The 19,036-nt window shown below is 31.9% G+C and overlaps 2 protein-coding genes and 1 pseudogene across 2 annotated transcripts; all 3 read left to right on the top strand.

Moving 5' to 3' along the window:
- Nucleotides 1-443: 443 nt before the first annotated feature.
- LOC124820588 (kinesin-like protein KIN-5B) lies at nt 444-6,777 on the top strand. The gene is made up of 24 exons (XM_047292312.2): nt 444-596; nt 713-918; nt 1,014-1,143; nt 1,240-1,395; nt 1,494-1,831; nt 1,915-2,053; nt 2,421-2,518; nt 2,610-2,766; nt 2,844-2,913; nt 2,999-3,075; nt 3,317-3,370; nt 3,461-3,541; nt 3,622-3,733; nt 3,813-3,899; nt 4,168-4,343; nt 4,431-4,592; nt 4,712-4,819; nt 4,926-5,084; nt 5,170-5,253; nt 5,348-5,553; nt 5,748-5,849; nt 5,935-6,044; nt 6,126-6,277; nt 6,377-6,777. Exons 2-24 carry the CDS (start codon nt 737-739, stop codon nt 6,554-6,556), a joined length of 3,120 nt encoding a protein of 1,039 aa, XP_047148268.2. The 5' UTR covers nt 444-596; nt 713-736; the 3' UTR covers nt 6,557-6,777.
- A 1,719-nt stretch (nt 6,778-8,496) lies between these two features.
- On the top strand, nt 8,497-9,036 carry LOC124820586 (zinc finger protein ZAT11-like). The gene has a single exon (XM_047292310.2). It carries the CDS (start codon nt 8,539-8,541, stop codon nt 8,953-8,955), a length of 417 nt encoding a protein of 138 aa, XP_047148266.1. The 5' UTR covers nt 8,497-8,538; the 3' UTR covers nt 8,956-9,036.
- Nucleotides 9,037-14,717: 5,681 nt separating this feature from the next.
- On the top strand, nt 14,718-15,394 carry LOC124820589 (zinc finger protein ZAT11 pseudogene; annotated as a pseudogene).
- Nucleotides 15,395-19,036: the final 3,642 nt, after the last annotated feature.

Here is a 19,036-nt window from a genome sequence, read left to right on the forward strand (position 1 = left end):
CTAAGATGATAATGAAATAGTGAAGATGATGGATTCAAATGAGAGCTGAAGAGGTGGATTGATGCTTGGAAGAAACTAGATACATTGTTTTATTTCTTGAATACTAAATAAAAAAAATAAAAAAAAATAAGTCTTTTAGAGTGTATAATTATTTAACTTTCAAAATTTAGAATTTAAAATTATTTTTAATTTCATAAATTTTGTATTTAACTTCTAAAATATTTTTTTTTTAAATTTTCGAAGTTTTCTTATTTTAATAGTCCACTGAATTGTCTCACTTTTTAGAATTGAAAACATAATTCAACTGAATATTTTTAACTTTAGACAACAAAAAGTGGAAGGAACCAATTGTATTAGATTTCGGATTTTGGAAAGAGGAGTTTGAATTTTAAGTCCTACGCGCAGCTGAGTATTAATAACATAACGGCTATCCCAGCCTAGATATAGTCTCAAGTAGCCGTTGCCAAAGCGACACAACACTTCATTCACATCACAGTTTTTTTCAAACTCCTCATTCACACCAAAACAACGCCAAAAGTATAATCACAAAAGCTTCCCCTTTCCACCCACACTCTTTTCTCAGATTCTCCGATCAAGTACGCTCTCTTCTTAATTTTGCATGTTCATATCGAATCGATGCAAATATTAGAATCTGTTTTCAATTTTTATGTATACTCTTTCTTTTTTTCACGGTGGGCTTCATTTGATTTAGGGTTTGTAATTTTAAAGTGAGAAAATGATGCCATTGACGCCTGATCAGTCTAGCAAGAAAGTTGGGTCCGGTATGACAGCTTCTCCGTCGCCGTTTCTCACACCTCGCCCGGAACGACGCCGTCCTGATTCACGAGGTTCTGAATGGTGCCCCAACCGTCAGGACAAGGACAAAGAGACTAACGTCCAAGTTTTGCTTCGATGCAGGTTTTATTTTATTTCATGACGAGCTGAAGCTATAAAATGGACCCAGATTTTTTTATTAAATTTTGAATATTTATTTTTTTTATGCATAATGTCAGACCATTTAGTGAAGATGAGCTCAGATCCAACGTTCCCAGGGTGGTGACATGTAGTGAAAACAAAAGGGAAGTTACTGTTATGCACACTCTAGGTAACAAGCAAGTAGATAGAGTTTTCACCTTTGATAAGGTAGGGCTATATGAATCTTATGACCATTTACAAGTAATAATAATAATATCTTGATACGATCTTATAGTTAACTTTTTTTAATTTACATTTCTAAAGGTTTTTGGACCTAAAGCACAGCAAAGATCAATATACGAGCAAGCAATTGCCCCAATTGTGAATGAAGTTCTCGATGGTTTCAATTGCACTGTTTTCGCATATGGCCAGACAGGTACTGGCAAAACTTATACAATGGAAGGCGGCATGCGAAATAAGGTATTACAATTTTCTCACTCAATATGTAGCAATGTGTAGTTTTTTTTTGTGTTCAGAGAAAGTGTGTTAGTGTCATTAAATGAGATTTCTTTATACAGGGTGGTGATTTACCTGCTGAGGCTGGTGTAATTCCAAGAGCAGTGCGTCAAATTTTTGATATTTTAGAAGCACAGAATGCCGACTATAACATGAAAGTGACATTCCTTGAGCTTTATAATGAAGAGATAACCGATTTGTTGTCCCCAGACGAGAATTCTAGGCCTACCGAGGAAAAACAGAAGAAACCTATAACCCTTATGGAAGATGGAAAGGGCTGTGTGTTTGTGAGAGGCCTTGAAGAAGAATCAGTTTACAGCGTCAATGAAATTTACACTCTATTGGAACGAGGAGCGTCCAAAAGGCGCACTGCAGAAACTTTGCTCAACAAGAGAAGCAGGTCCTTTTCTTTTATTGAAGTTGTATAAGTATTTCATGTTTGCAGAAGTATGTTTCGCTTAATGAAATGTTACTTTGGTGCAGCCGTTCTCATTCAGTCTTCACCATTACTGTGTATGTAAAGGAGACAGTGATTGGCGACGAGGAGTTGATTAAATGTGGCAAGCTCAATCTCGTCGACTTGGCAGGATCAGAAAATATAATGCGTTCAGGAGCACGTGAGGTAAAAGAAAAATTTCTACTTGACTCTATTTTAAGTGACTAATAGTGGTTGGTAGTTTGTCATTTGGTCAAAATGCATCGTGATCAAATATAGATAATTTGAGATATCATTTTATTCTTAACATGCTATTTAATTACTTGAACTTTTAAATGATTATGACTTATTGATTATAGTTGTAAGATTAGCAGTGTTCAGGAAGCTATTTATCTACTGATTGTTCATGGTGTCCCTTCTTTCTCTTTTTTCTGGATTGTTGCATGAAGCCTGACTGGGATCTATTTTTGGATTGACATTAAGTTTCCACCCCTGTTATTTTATATGCATTTACAACCAGGATATATTATCATGCTGAGTAATAAAATTACAGGGGCGTGCTAGAGAAGCAGGGGAGATAAACAAGAGCTTACTCACCCTGGGACGTGTCATAAATGCACTTGTGGAACATTCTGCTCATGTGCCTTACAGGTTCATGTTAACAACATATTCAATTACTATTGTTTAATTAAAATTTGAAAACGTTTGGCTTATTATCAATGTCATGTTCGTGTTGTTTCAGAGACAGTAAGCTTACAAGGATTTTGCGAGACTCCCTAGGAGGGAAAACAAAGACATGCATAATTGCTACTATTTCTCCTTCTGCTTATTGTATGGATGAAACACTAAGTACACTAGACTATGCTAGTCGTGCAAAAAGCATAAAGAATAAGCCTGAGGTCTGTTGCCACTGCTCTTATTGTCCTTTGCGTACAATTCTTCTAAAAGCAGTTTTAACTTTGTGTGCTTTTAATAGGCAAACCAAAAAGTTTCAAAGGCCGTTTTGCTGAAGGACTTGTACATAGAAATTGAGAGGATGAAAGAAGGTAACATTCATCACCAATTTGTAAGTTTAGGAATGTAGAAGAATATTTTGTATCTCATCTTTGTCTATGTGAATATCGAATGCAGATATTCGAGCCGCAAGGGAAAAGAACGGTGTATATATTTCTCATGAAAGATTTGCCAAGGAAGAAACAGAAAAGAAGGTCTTACATTTGTTTTCCAAAAAGCCATAATGTAACAATAATACGATAAAGAAGTTTGCAAATGATGGCATCATATGGAAAAACAAAAACACTTATTTCAAAATTTTATTTTAATATTCATATAACTGAATATGGTGCTTGTGTCTTTTCCTGCAATACCGCAGTTTCTGATTGAAAACTATATTTATATGTGTATTCCGTTTTTCATGATATTTGTTTCAATTTCCCTATCCTAATTCAGGAAAGGAATGAGAAGATAGAGCAATTAGAGAATGACCTTGGCCTAAGTGAGAAGGTACTACCTGACATTTCTTTGGTTGACATTTCTATTATTGTCTATGGAGAACTTTGTGGATAAGTTAATTCTTTCTCTCATATTTTGCAGCAAGTGGAGAGCTTCCGTGAGCTCTATTTAACAGAGCAAGAACAGAAACTGGATTTAGAAAGAGAGCTTAAGGATTGCAAGGTTCTCTAAATACCTAGAATGTTTTCCTTCAGAAATTATTCTTGAAAAATATTGTCTCTCACTTTAAATTACTCTCTCAGGGGAATTTGGAAAAAACCAGAAACACCTTACATGATCTCCAAGAGAACTACAAGCAAGTAGTTTCAACCTTGAAGGAGAAGGAATACACCATTTCCAAGCTAATGAAGTCAGGTAATTCAATTGATGGTTATGGAGTAACATTTATTTATTTTTTATTCAATTGTGATTTTATTTACTTTGTTGTAAACAGAAACTGCCTTGATTGATCGTGCGAAGGAAATGTGTACTGATCTGAAGAATGCATCTGATGATATTAATTCACTGTCCTCAAATTTGGGTATGTTTTAATCTATCAAGATTTGAAATGTTTCCACAAGAAATCTGCTTCATCAAATGTGAAAAATGAAATTAAGGATATATCTTCATATGCTCCTTGTTTTTAGAAATTGACATGTTTCTGAATGGAACTATCAATATCAACTATTAATTTGAAAATAATGATACACCCTATTTCTGGGAGTAGGAATGCGATGTGTTTGTGCACCTCCTAGATGTTTTATTTTCCCTCAATCTGGGGTATTAATGTATTATTATCTTTTTTGCAGATCACAAAGAAAGATTGGAGGCAGAAAATAAAAAAATAATTTTGAATTTTGGGTCTCTCCTAAATGAGAGCTTAAAGGACTTGCATACAACCATTATGGGATCAGTTTCTCAACAACAGAAACAACTTAAAAGTATGGAAGACCATGTCAGCTCCTATCTTGCCAGTAAAAGTGATGTAAGACAAACGAAAACATCTAGTTGCAGTTGCAAATTATGTTTGTCACGTCTCCACCAGAGTTGATTTATGATAATCTTTTTTCAGGCTGCACAAACTCTAGAATCAAGGATCAAGAAAATGACGGGAATTTACACTTCAGGGGTAGAGACCATGAAGGAGCTAACTAATACATTGCACATGAAAGCTACATCGGATGTGGAACTGATGCAATCTAAAGTGTCATCACAAACATTGGCAGTTGAAAATGTAAAAATACAAGACATAAGTTGATTGTTCTTTATTTTCAACATTCATTGAGGGCATTATCTGCTCTAATTGTTAGTTATATGCTCCTATCTAAAGTTGATTACTCTGCTTCCTTACAGTTTCTTGCCACTGCTGTTTCTGAAGCCAAGGATGTTATATGCAACATCCAGAATTCTATTGATGAGCAAAAGCAGCTGCTAGCATTCTCACTTCAACAGCAAGAGCAAGTATGTTTCATTTGTAAACTATTCTTTTGGTTAAGTTTATTTTTTGTATAAAATAAAGAGCTATAGTTTTAATCATGCCATTGAAAACTTCATGGACCAATGTTAGGGATTGCAACGAAGCATAGCTTCAGCACGAGTCGCTTCAGAGGCTGCTATAAACTTTTTTAATGACATTCATCTACGTTCTTCAAGTGTCATGAAAGTTCTTGAAGAAACTCAAAATGAGAGGTCCGAGCAGTTAGCTAACTTTGAGAAGAAGTTTAAGGTATGTGGATTTTGAGCCACTTATATATCGCGATCTCTAAAGTCATACTCATGATGATTAGTTTTTTTCCTTTAACTTTAAACAGGAAGAGGTTGAGAGAGAGGAGGCACAGGCCTTACAGAAAATTGCAGCGATTTTGGGAACCATGACATCTAATAGGACGGTTATGGTCAGTCGAGTGCATTATTGTTTCAATTCCTTGGAGTTGTACATATTGTATTAATTAAGTACAGGATCACTGACTTCTGAAGAATATGTATTAGGTCTCAGAGGCATCAAGGAATATCAAGGACACAAGCATGCAACAGTCCAAGAGATTACAGCTAGAGATGCTCAACATGCAGCAAGTTTCAAAAGATGGTACCAAGGAAGTTAGTGGGTATGTAGAGAACGTGAAAAGTCACTTTGTGGAGCAAATATTCTCGGCCAGTGATATTAATACTACCATGGAGAATTGCCTCCTTGAGTGGTGAGCTTTCGTTTGTTCTGTTCTGCTCTTTTCTCTTAATCTCTTAATTTTTCTCTCTTTTGTTTAGAGGATAATAGACAAACACAGTTTTACTTATACCATTTAAGTAAAACTCTGTTTTCAATGAACTATGCCAGTGATTTCAATGAATTTGCCGAAATTTCAAACTTGTATATTTTTGTAATGTTATGCAGCTCAAAGACTGTAGAGTGTTCTAGGAAGCAGTGGGAAAGTGCCAACTCGTCCTCCTGTAATCTCCTCAAGAACAATCTTGCAGAGATAGAATCCACAGTGAAGTAAGTTTTGCTTGTTCATGTCGCAGACTTGATCTTAATGAGCCACAGGAAGTTAAAATTTTCAACTTTTATTAATGCATGACAGGGAAAACATCTTATCAAATCATGCTCTTAAGCAAGAATTTGTGTCTGCATCATTGTCTATGGATTCAGATTATGATGCAGTAACACGCACCCTGCTGGCAGATGTAAATGGTAAATTCTAGTCCTTACATGTCTTACCCCATTCTTTCGTTTGTCTGAAATTGGACCAAGTATAAACTTGCATTACTCCAGGTGCACTGATGATGGACCATGAGAATAAGAAGGCAATTGATTCCATGACCACAAGGTGGTTGGAGCAGCTTAACTCATTGCAAGACAAGCATGGCCAAGATGTATCAAATATCCATGTTCAAGCAGAAAAAAGCCTGGTTAAAGATTACTTGGTACATACTTTCTTATGGTCACATTTTGTTTTCGTTGTGGAGATTTTGCGTAACTCTTTAGTTTTAGTATTAAAGCTTTTCTCTTCTTTATGTGAAAAGGTTGATCAGAATGAAAGATCTCAGAAAAGAATTATATCAGTTCCCAGCCCGGCTTCCTTTGAGGAGATGAGAACACTGATCACAGAAGACAAGTCCACCGAGAACTCGCCGAAATTAATTCATGCAGAAAGCAAAACTCCAAATCGAACTCCTTTTGCAGACGTGAATTCAGTCAATTAGTGAGAAAGTTATATGAGAGAATGAAACTCCACAAAGCTCATCACTTAATGAGCACTCTCTCTAACATGTACCCTCCCGTAGAGACTAAAGTTGTAGTTTAGTGTAAAAGGTCTATTTGAATTTTCCTATTTAGTTGAGGTGTGCTTCTGCACGCAATTTGTTTGTAGTTATATGTATTCTCCATTTCTCTAGTTTCCTCCTTTTACATGTTCTTTGCATTACATTCACTGTTTTTCAAAATCTTCTGCTCCTTTTCCCTTGTGAAGTGTGTGAAGAAACTTCACTTCCGCGTGAAGCCCGCGTTGCGTCTCTTTCTCCCACTCCCTTAAAGCATGTTCCAGCACTGATCTTTCTACCATTCTAGAAACTCGCTGCTTTTCAACACAAACATCGGATCTAACCGTGCCTCCACGCAAACAACTTTCAAACAAATTCATGTTTTTTCGATCCCTTTTTTTATGAAATCCGTTTTCCTAGACACTAAGAAAACATTCTTTTATCACACCAAATTGGCGTACTCCGCCCAAGTCTGTGTTCAATGCGTGAGCGTTACATTGAACTTTCTAATCAGGATCTTCACACATCAAATAACAATATCATTTAAATATCACTATTAACTTTGCTACAATAATTTTTTTTTAATATCTATTACATTAAACAAGGAATACAATAAATAACAACTCTTTTTATGATGTACACATTTTATTATCTATTTTATCCTTTTCAATATAAACTATTTTAATAATTAAAATTCTTTAAACTTTGTAACTGTTGTTTTACAATTACTTTTTAAAAGTATAATTTTCCTAATGACTTAACATTTTTATTTGAATAAAATAAATTTTTAATTTTTTTATTATCATAAAGTAAAAGAGCGTAAACACATGTTTTTCGCTAGTAAAATAATAATAATATGTTATTATTTCAAACAAATATGAATTTTGGAAATACCAATTTATTTTTTCCAGTACACTATTATATGTTTGGTGTATATACTTTGGTTATTATAGAAATTATCTCGCTTGCTGTATACTTTGGTTTTAGTTTATCCTTTAAGTAGTTGTTTTTTTAATTAAAAATTTTAAGTAACTTTTTTAAAATTAAATTAAATTTTTTTAATTTGGCCATCTTTTTAATTTAACTGTTTTTTAAAACTAAAATAATTATCTATAATAAGAATAATAACTTTATTTTTTTTATTATAAAAAAAGGTGAAGCCAGTAGTATTTCTTAAAAGTTATTCTAGAATTAGAAAAAATATTTAAAATTACAAATTTTAACATAAGAAGACATTTTTTTATCAAATTAAATGATAATAAATAGGAGAAAAACCCTGTTGCGTACATTGAGATAAGAAGTAACCTTGGTTTTTCTTCACCAACTTAATAATACTAAAATTGGAATACTCTAAAGAAACGGAAGCTTCATGGGAAGCGTTGTTTATCCGTACATATCCTGTATTAGCTCAGTGCTCACGGATCTCTCACTCGGTTGCTATACCGTGTAACGTAGTATTGTGCGTGGGCCTCAAGTCAAAGAATCAATTGCACCATAAAATATCTCAAATTTTACTTCTAATTTAATATATCTTTAGTTACTATTCCGCTGCTTAAAGAAAACATTTTTTATTTAACTCTTACTTCTTAAAGTTAAGATAAAATTCATTATTATTTGTCTATATTTAATGATATATATATATATATATATTATGCGTGAAAAAAAAAACAGAATATAAAATTTTATAAATATTTTATTGAATAGAACATAATATATTTCACTTCCTAATCTTCTAATAGAAGCTTAAGTGAGCAGTTACGGAAGCAGAAAGGGGTAGTGACGTAATTGGAGGAAAGTCAAAGTTCTTATTGATAATGAGGTGTACAAAACGGACTTTTACTCGCAATCTCACTTTTTGACTATGGCCTATAAATACTCCGTTTCAGCCTCAAAGTGTTTTGCCACATAACCACGTCCAATCAAACATGGTAGCCGTTCTGAAGAGACAGAGAGAAAACGAATCCGAGGAGTTCCAGTGCAAGACGTGTAACCGGAAATTCTCGTCGTTCCAAGCGCTGGGAGGTCACCGGGCGAGCCACAAGAAGCCCAAGTTGGAGGGAGAAGAGGGCAAGGATCTGAGCCGGAAGCCCAAAACCCACGAGTGTTCGATTTGCGGGCAGGGATTCTCGTTGGGCCAGGCCCTGGGAGGGCACATGAGAAAACACAGGGGAGGCTTGAACGAAGGGTTTTCTTCAGTTATTGCGGAGGCACCGCTTCTGAAACGTTCGAATAGCAGCAAGAGGGTGATGTGCTTGGAGTTGGATCTCAACCTAACGCCGTTGGAAAATGACTTGAAGTTGTTGTTCGGAAACAAGGCTCCTACGGTGCATCTTTCCTTGTAGATTTTTCTCATTCTTTTCATTATTTTTTGTACAAATTTTCCTTATTCACTGATTGAATTCGGCTCTCTGCTGCTTCTTTGAGATGTTAGAGTGTGTGTAGATAGATAGGTAACTGATCCGGAATTCTCACGCTGGATTTCTGTTTCGCTTTCTGAGGAAGAACCGTGAAATAGATAAATTCACGTTGCGTTTTCTTTTGGTGTTCGTTTTGAAGTTGCTTAACGTGGATCAATACTCTAACGTTAGAAACGTAAATTTTTCATCCAATTACTTATAACACAAGAAGTTCCAGGAACCTGATTAGTAGATGAAAAGATAGTAGGAATCCGATTCTTGATTTTGTGTTTTTGACTTCAAAATAAAGGAGGGGATTTTGAAAAGTTTTTTTAGGAAGAATTGAAAAAAAGTAACTAGTTTAAAAAATAATTTGAAAAAAATATATTTATTTATTAAAAATATTACAAAAACAGATTTTAAGCAAGAATAATTTAGAAAGTTATGTAAATTTGTTAACTAAAAAAAGAAAGTATTTAAAAATAGTGGGAAGTGTTTTACACAATTTGATTGTTGATTTCTGAATAATAATGTAATAAAACATAAATAAATTAAATAAAATATTTTACAAATAATTATGCAAAGAAAAATAATATATTGTAGAAATATTTTTGAAGTAACATTATTCTCTCTCTTTTATTTGTCATTATTATTTATCATCGTTATATTATTATCATCGTTATTTTAATAATTACGTTTATTAATATAAATAAATCTTAAAATTATATATATATATATATATATATATATATATATATATATATATATATATGGAGAGAGAGAGAGAGAGAGAGAGATAAAATTGAAGGGTTGTTTGGTATACTTTTATAACGTAGAGTAAATTAAAAATAGATAAAAAACAATTGATTAAAAAACTATTCGAGTAATTAGTTATCTAAGAGGCAAATAATTTCTTTTAGAGATTTATTCACGTTGCACGTTTGGATGTAAAAGTTAAGTATTTTTTAGTAATTCATCATTTTGTGAAATGTGGTCGTTAGATTTAATTTATACTTGAACAATATTTTGATTATCATCTCTAACCAAACGTTGGTCAGAGATTGATTTTGGTGACTTTTTTTTTTGCAGTTAGATAAATATGAATAGATTTTGATCCGTTTCTCGATAAATTTGTTAGAAAAATTTGTTGGTAAATTCGTTGGAAATATCGTGATATAGTTCATATCTGTTTTCGCTCTTTTTTTTCTTCTTTCAAACATTGTCTATTTTGATGCTTCTTGTATCTGGAATTGAAGTTTCCATCATTCTCTTTCTTCTATTTACCTATGGGCACCTCTGGCCATGAAGCAAAGAGGGGCCACTGATGAGCGGTTACAGGCATCACTTCTGGTAATCCATGGTGACAGAACATGAGCGTGTGACCCAAGAGCTGGATTTGTGTTGTTCAATGTTGAGAAAGATAGGTCAAAGGGAGAGGAAGAAACTTTGTCTCGGGCAAATGAGAAAGACGTGTGAGAGAAAGAATAAATAACTTTTTCACGCAGAAAGAGTGAAAAAATGGTGACAAGATTCTTGCTCGTTTTATTGACAGATTTACCGATATATTTTTCGTCGATAATGTATATTTTATTTATCGATGAGTTTTATTGACAAATTTCTTTGTCGATAAGTGAAATATGTATTACCGACGAATTTTTCCAATGAAAAATTTTGTTGATAAGTGAAAAAAATAGAAAATTCTCGCTCTTTTTACCAATTGATTTTTCTATAGATAATGCATATTTTATTTATCGATAAATTTTACTGACATATTCTTTTGTCGATAAGTGAATATGCATTACGGATGCATTTTTTGATGAATTTTTCCATTGATAATGATTTCGTCAATAAAGAAAATTTCCAGATCCGTAGTAAAATCCATCGATAATGCAAATTTATTAATGAATATATTTTCATTGGTAAAAGTTTGTCGATAATATTTTTATAGTGGTTCAAGAAACTTTAGAAACGTCTACCAAAAAACCGAATTTAAAACGAAATGAATCCTTAAAACCTCATAATACAAGACAATTAGAAAGAAAAACAATACAACGCATGCAATGAAAAATCACTTCACTTGATTTCAAATTAGGAACGAAAGATTAAAAGGAGTCGAAACTTACTTGCTCTATTCTAGAAATTGATCGAATAGATATGGAGATTACACCGCCGTGATCTCTTAAGAACTTCTCGATCGCCAAACAGATGATTGAAGAGGTAAAATCTTTAGAGAAAAGCAAAAAGAAAATGGAAAGAAAGAGTTGTATAGAGATTAGTGATATTTTAGGTAATGAGATGAGTTTCACAAATTCTATTCATTTTATTAAATTATTTTAACTTTAAAACATTTAGTCTCATTGTTATTTTAAAACTCTATCAACTCTAATCTCTATTTTCTATGTTGTTAAATTTATATGTTTATTTTTTTATTGTTTAGTTATTAATAAATAATTGACAATATTTAATAATTACTATATTATTTTATTAATTCAATTGAAATATTTTTAATTTTTTGATGTTAGAAATCAATTTTATTAGAGTTAATAAAAAAATTTCAACTTTTATAATTTGATGATGTACTAGTGTATGACATTAGCGAAATTATATACATGTTCGTATTAGAATAATTTCTATTGGTTTTTTATTACTTCATATAAGTTATTCAAATTTTGATTAATAACAAAGAACAAATAAATTTTATTTGAACATAAGTTTCTATCGGTAATATTTGAATTAAAGTAAAAATATAAACATTGGTAACAAAGTTTGAATTTGAAATGCTAAATCTATAAAAACAGTAAACTATGGTAACAAAGTTTGAATTTAAAATTCAAAATTCAAAAAAGGAATTTAGAAAAATGACATTTTTTTAATGCCCCATTTCAATGTCTTTAAACAAATTTCACATGTCTCTCACCAATCAGAAGAGTTGGTTTTTTAATAAAACTTGAAAGATGAAAATTTCAATTTTATTAATTAAAATATGTGAATAATAATAATAAATAATAATAATAATAAAATTAAAATATAATATAAAACAATAAATAAATAATTGAACAATGACATAAGTAATAAACTAAAAGTAAACAAATAATAAAATATTAAAAATAATACTTCATGGTAAAAAGGTTATGTTAAACTCAAATAATTTAAAAAATAATTTGAATAACAAACACATAAATGGATTATTAAAAAATTTAAATTATAAATTCTTTAAACTTTTAAAGATATAAAAATAAATAAAAATTTAAATTTTAATCTTTTTTCTAAATTAATATTTATATTGCTATATTTGAATTTTGAAATATATAATATCAAAGTTTGAATTTGAAGTTCAAAATTTCTAAAAGTAAAAGTAAAAATGGTAACACAGTTTTATTTTGAAATTCAAAATTACGAAAAAAATTATGCCTTTTTAATTGACAATTTTAAATCTCCAAACAACTTTCACATGTTTCTAACCTACTAAAAAGAATTCGTATTTAAGATGGAAACAAAATTTGAAAGATGAAGTATTCAAAAGATTTAATGAAAATATGTGAATAAAGACAAATAATAATAATAAAAATTAAAATATGTTTGAGAGATGATTTCTTGAAAAGAGAAAATCCTTATTAAACATAAACTCAACTTAATTCAAAATTTTAATATAATAATCTATGAATTTTTTTCAATTTTATTCACCTAAACTCACTTAGCTTGCCAGCGAAATGCAGGTTTTCAACCCATCAACATATATTAGTTACTGCACTTGAACACAGAACCATATTGGGAGCATTTTTTAGTTTGGTCAAAGTCAGTATCTCATGCAGAAACATCAACAGAAAATAAACATGTAGTTGAACCTTCGTTTCCTTTTGTGTATGTTGTCACAATACAGAATAATATTGTTTTATCGATTTTATTTTGTACATCGAATATTCTTTTGACTTTATTTACATTGATTTCTTAAGACAGCTTAGTACAGGGCACATCTTGGAAGTCACATGCGAAGGTTTGAATGCTACTCACCAAAGTTAAGCATTCCTGTGTTACCTATCAAGAGTTGAGACCTACCTACCAAAGGTTAAAAGTTGTCGACCGAAGATTGAGAATTACCTATCAAAGGTAAAGAACTGTCTATCGAAGGTCGATTATTGTGTTATAAAATTTGAATATTATATTGCAAAATATAATGTTTCTTAACGTTGGTGCTTTAAATTTGAATATTATAATGTTTTTGAACGTGGTCATTCAAAACTGCTTCTTCCACAGGCCAAGGCACGTTTGATTGTAATGTTCTGATTTTATTAACAGGCCAAGGCACTTTTGCTTTTGCTTGCAACGTCTGATTTTATTAAACAATCATTTTTTAGCAGATATTTTGTTACATATTTTGAATTTTCTCGATCATGGACTTGATTCACCAGTTCTATAAGACATTTCCGTCACTCCAAAATCATCATCAGAAATCATTTTTCTCTCAATTTCTCTTAGTTTCATTCTTTCTTTTTTCTTTTTTTTTCTAAAAATATTTTAGGTTTATTTTATTATTTTTTTTAGAGATCTTTACTAGTTTTTATATCATTAGAAATTTTGAAAAGTCTTATTGTGTCTTGGAGGCTTGCGCAATACATCTCGGATAAGTCTTTAAGGACAGTGATCTACACGCCTCAGGAAATTCTTTGTTCGTGATCTTTATTATTTTATTGTCAGTTTTTACAATATATTATCTGTAAGGGTCAAGAGTTCTTTATCAAATAATAAGTGTTGCATGCTGATGGTCAAGTGCCTCTTGCTAAGGATTATGTGTCGTATGCTACCAATACCTAACCGTCACATGTCAAAGACTACATGCCTTTTACCATTACTATGTATCATCTATCAAAGATGATTGTAAACCACCTATTAAGTGGCCTAGTTGAGTACGTGTCGGCCTACCACATTTGATGATATATCGCCTTTTATGCAACTTAGTAAAATTTGGCTAATCATTACCTCATTCAAGGTAAATGGTTCATTAGGTCATTAGGTCTATATCCAAGTCCATTCAGGTAAGGACTCATAAGTATTAAATTATGATATAAATATAATAGTAATAGCGATTTTTACCTATTTTTTACATTATAATTACCATTTTGTCAGTTTACTGATCTGAAAATTGACTAGTGTGGGAGAATTTTCTATATACACAAAGCTCATGTATCTTGTGGAGAATAAGTACCAAGAAAAATCTATTTACGAGATACGTTTGCCTATGTAAGAACACATTCCTAAGTTTCAAAAAGAAGGACCACTTCCTTCTTGGGTTGAATAGCTCACCGCGCATGACTTTGTCACTGCGCAGCACACCCCAACACGCACACACCTTGTCATCATACAGTTAAAATATTTTGTAAACCAGCGTGTGTAAAATACGTAGAATATGACCATTATTAACACTCTTCTCTTAATTCAATAATGTTCTTAAGAAAGTTATTTAATGTTGAAAGTCATATTAAAGTAAGGGATTTGGCCGTTTAGGAAATACAAAGTCAGATAGGCCAACAACCGTTAACACTTTTACTTTCTAAGTTTCAACAGGTTTGAAGGATTCGTTTAGACAAAATTAGCCTCCAACAAGTGGTTTATTTGTTTAAACGAGTCAAAGACCTTGACTTTGTCTAAAACGGCCTATAAATACCAATCTTAATGCCCTAAGTTTGACATCTCAATTTCAACACCTTCTTTCTCCTATTTCATTGTCTTAGTTAATTCTACGTGAGAAGTGTCCATGAAGAGACAGAGAGAAGACAGCGTAGATTTGGCAAATTGTCTAGTGCTACTCTCCCGTCCCATAGAAATCAAACCCCACAAACTTTTCCGTCCTCAGGAATTTGAGTGCAGAACCTGCAACCGTAAGTTTTCTTCGTTTCAAGCTCTTGGTGGCCACAGGGCCAGCCACAAAACGCCCAAGCAAGACGTGAAAGAAGAGGAAAAAATTCTGAGACTTGGAAATAAGACCAAAAAGCACGAGTGCTCCATTTGTGGTCAAAAATTCTCTCTGGGTCAGGCACTGGGAGGACACATGAAAAGGCACAGAATTGCCCTAAACGAAGGGTTTTCTTCAATAAATCAGGCTCTGGTAAAGGTCCCCATTCTGAAAAGGTCGAATACTACGAGGGTTATGTGCTTGGACTTGAACTTGACCCCTCTGCAGAATGATTTGAAGCTACTGTTTGGCGACAAAGCACCCAGAGTTGATTCCTTCGTCTGATCAATTCTGATGATGACGACTATAACTACACTTTGGTTGAAGTATTTGGTTACTTGTGATGTTTTTCTGTTGGAAAATGTTATTTTGACAACAAAAGTTTGACACAATTTTGACAACGGCGACGTGGCAGCTGTGCATTGGCTCAGTGAACCGGGGTGAGGGGTATTTTGGGTTTTTTCTGGTTTGTTTTCAATTCACTGAGCCAATGCACAGCTGCCACGTCGCCGTTGTCAAAATTGTGTCAAACTTTTGTTGTCCAAATAACATTCTAACCAATGTATTCTTTCGATTCTTTGATGTACATGTTTGTTTATTTTATAGGCTACAAATCATATCGTTTATGCTTTAAAGATATGTCTCAAAGTAATCATAGTGTGAAGAAGAATTGTTAATGATGGAAGGACCTTTGGCATTAATCAAATTTTAGAATATAAGGTTTAACTTCTTTCTTTTTATTTTTTTATAGGTTGTGGATGATTAACATCCATAGAACTACTAGCAGGAAGAATAAATATGTTTTTATTACAAAATCACCAAACGAATACAAATGTTTCCTTCCTTTTCTTTATAAAGCAAAATGTGTTAGTTTGGAATACAAACATATTCAAATCCATTTCGTAAAGACATTTTCATTATTAATTATCATATTATAGGCACTTTGTTTTGTACAGTAGAAGCTTTCAAAACAATGGCAATTATATTATTGTGTAATTCTTAACTACCTCTACCCATAAATCAAGAATACAATAAAATATATATATATATATATACACATGGGGTTTGCTAACGTGCGTACGCCTGTTTTTCAGTTAGTACATTTTAGCAATGTGTACCGGATTTTAGTAGACAAAAATATCCTTATATACCATGGATTTTAAGTTCTAAGGTTAAGGGTATTTTAATAATTTTCATTCTCAAAACTAAAAAAAAAAAAAAAGAAACCCTCAAACCCTTACTCACCTCTCTCATTCCTGTCAACCCTTTCTCTTTCATCTTTCTCACTCCAATCTTTTCTCTGTCATCTACGGTAGTCCCAATTGAAAAAATCAGAAACACCCTACTGTAGCCCCAATTAAAAAAATCAGAAACACTTGCCATTAAACAATCTTACAAAAAAATTATTTTATAATGAGTTTTGATCTTATAATTTTTGTCTTATCTAATTTTATCCAATTTTCACAAGTATAAAGGAATTAGTAATTGACCTGGAAAAAATCAGAAATACTTGTTGTTAAACAATTTCTTACAAAAAATGATTTTATAATGAGTTTTTATTTTATAATTTTTGTCTTATCTAATTTTATCTAATTTTCACAAGCATAATGACATCCGAAAGAATTGGTAATTGGCCTGGAGGGATTTTTTTAGAGATGATGATTCAACATATGCAGATGATGAAATTAGAGAAATTAGTGAAGATGGTGAAATTGAAGAGATCTTGAATGAACCTTTGCCTCAAGTGAATATGTCAATGACTCAACTCTTTAGAAAGACAAATTGTTTAAAGGCAAGTGTTTCTGATTTTTTCAATTAGGGCTACAGTAGGGATGATAGAGAAAAGGTTGGAGTGAGAGAGATGAAAGAGAAAGGATTGAGAGGAATGAGAGAGGTGAGTAAGGGTTTGGGGGGTTTGTTTTTTTTTTTTTAAGTTTTGAGAATGAAAATTATTAAAATACCCTTAACCTTAAAACTTGAATCCATGATATATAAGGGTATTTTTGTCTACTAAAATCCGGTACACATTGCTAAAATGTACCAACTGAAAAACAGGCGTACGCGCGTTAGCAAACCCCTATATATGAGTATGTGTATGGTTGTGTCTCTGTGTGTTTGTGTGTCTATATTTTTGTGTGTCTATGTGTTTGTGTCTTTGTGTCTATGTGTGTCTTTGTGTCTTTGTATGATTGTGTATGGGTGTATATGTTTGTATGTGTGTTTGTGTGTGTATGTGCACGTGTGTGCGTGTGTATGTTAATGTGTGTGTTTGTCTGTATGTTTTGAAGTCGTGTCAACTTGGCATGACTTGCCTAAACTTAAATTTTTTTTTAAAACCTACATCGTTATTGTAATTTTAAGATGAAATTACGCTACGCCGGTCCCTTTTCAATATATCTAAAATTAAAAACAATTAACATAATTATATATTTCTAACTCTAGAATGTATTTTTAGATCTATAAATATGTCTCGAAACAGTTATTTTAGAATAAATTGTTTTTTCCAAATAAGTATTACAAAATGTATTTTCAGATCTAGAAATTACTTCAAAAAGACCTATTTTGAAATTTCTTTTCGTATTTTAGAATGTAATTCCAAATCTAGAAATACGTTCTAAATTGATCATTTTGGAAGAAACAAAACAACCCACCAAGGTGTCCCTCAACATCACAGTGTAGAATAACAACAATTTTCACCCTAGCAAACCCTCACCTCACATTCGATGGAAAATGTTAAAACCTTACGAGTGTAACGAAAGAGTTGTTGTTTCTCTCTACCAACATAATCCACCAATAAAGACAAAACAAATGGAGATGGGTGCATCGATTATAATGTCGGCCTAATACAAAGACAGAATGGGAACAAAGAGGAGGTGTAAGGGCGGTACAGATAAGTAAATAAGATTATCTTTTTACTTTTTACTCAGGGTAGAATGAGTATTACAAAAATTATAGAGGTGAAGAATAAATAATGGTGTTTCTCCATGCACCTTCAAACGTTTCTTCATGCATCTCCAATATTCAAAAATAACCCTTAGTAAATGAGATTGATAAAGTCTTCAATGGATTTTGAAATTCGTTGAAGAGTTTTTTAAAGACTTCAACGAATTTGGAAATCAGTTGAAAATTTTTTCAAAAACTTCAACAAATTTCAAAATCTATTGAAAGATTTTTCGAAGGGTTCAACGAATTTCGAAATATATTAAAAATTTCGACAAATTTCGAATTTTATTATATCTTTAAAAAATTTTCAACAGATTTCGAAACTCGTTCATGTTTTTAATAGATTTTAAAATCTATTAAAACACGGCGTGTAGAGTTTTTAAATTGCAGAGAGAAAAAAAAAACTTTAAGAAAAGTTACTTTAAGTTAAAAAAAATTACAGGAAATAATTTTGAGATTTAAAAAAAATTTGGAGTTGTAGAGAAAAATGATTGGAAATACATATAAAAGCTTCCAATAAATGCAGAAAGTGGCAGCTAAGGGGAGTATGTAATTGGGCCAGCCTCCTATTGAGTATAAGAAAAACAGGCCCATTTGATTCATAATCTGGTAGGATAGAAGAAGCCCACTTATATTCATTTCATCTTTGCCCCTGCTGTGCCTTAGTGGAATCATACTTCAACTGTTGCACACTTCAACTATTTCTCTTTAAACTTCAGTTTAGTTTAGGATATTAATCTTTTATCCATAAAGAGAACGGTGGTTCATTGTGGTAAAACCAAAAGATGCGTATATAACAAATTAACCCCCCACCTCTTTCTAATTTTTTTTCCATGTTTTTTAATTACCCTTTCATGATGCACGTTATCACCGAGTTGTCAAAATGGTTCCAGTTTACGAAATCCGCCAACTCATCATAATTTGACAAATTAGGTTATAATTTTCAATATTTTGGTCCATTTTGTCCAACATGCCAACTAATGAACTAAAGATAAATCGAATGATTAGTGCATTCACCTGTTTTTTTTCAATTAAAAATTAAAATATAAAATAATATAAAAGTTAACTTTTGTAAATTATATTATATTATTTCAAGAATATAAATAAGAAACAATATAATTTGAATTATCAAGA

This window comes from Vigna umbellata, chromosome 8 (genome assembly GCF_029865625.1).
Source record: "Vigna umbellata cultivar VRB3 chromosome 8, Vumbellata_1.0, whole genome shotgun sequence".
Lineage (NCBI taxonomy): Eukaryota > Viridiplantae > Streptophyta > Magnoliopsida > Fabales > Fabaceae > Vigna > Vigna umbellata.

Excerpts from the sequence above, each read along its gene's own strand:
- LOC124820588 (XM_047292312.2), top strand. The coding sequence starts at position 737 with ATGATGCCATTGACGCCTGATCAGTCTAGCAAGAAAGTTGGGTCCGGT. Across the intron at positions 1,144-1,239 it reads GAGTTTTCACCTTTGATAAG|GTTTTTGGACCTAAAGCACA; the intron begins GTAGGGCTATAT and ends ACATTTCTAAAG. Across the intron at positions 4,820-4,925 it reads CACTTCAACAGCAAGAGCAA|GGATTGCAACGAAGCATAGC; the intron begins GTATGTTTCATT and ends GACCAATGTTAG.
- LOC124820586 (XM_047292310.2), top strand. The coding sequence starts at position 8,539 with ATGGTAGCCGTTCTGAAGAGACAGAGAGAAAACGAATCCGAGGAGTTC.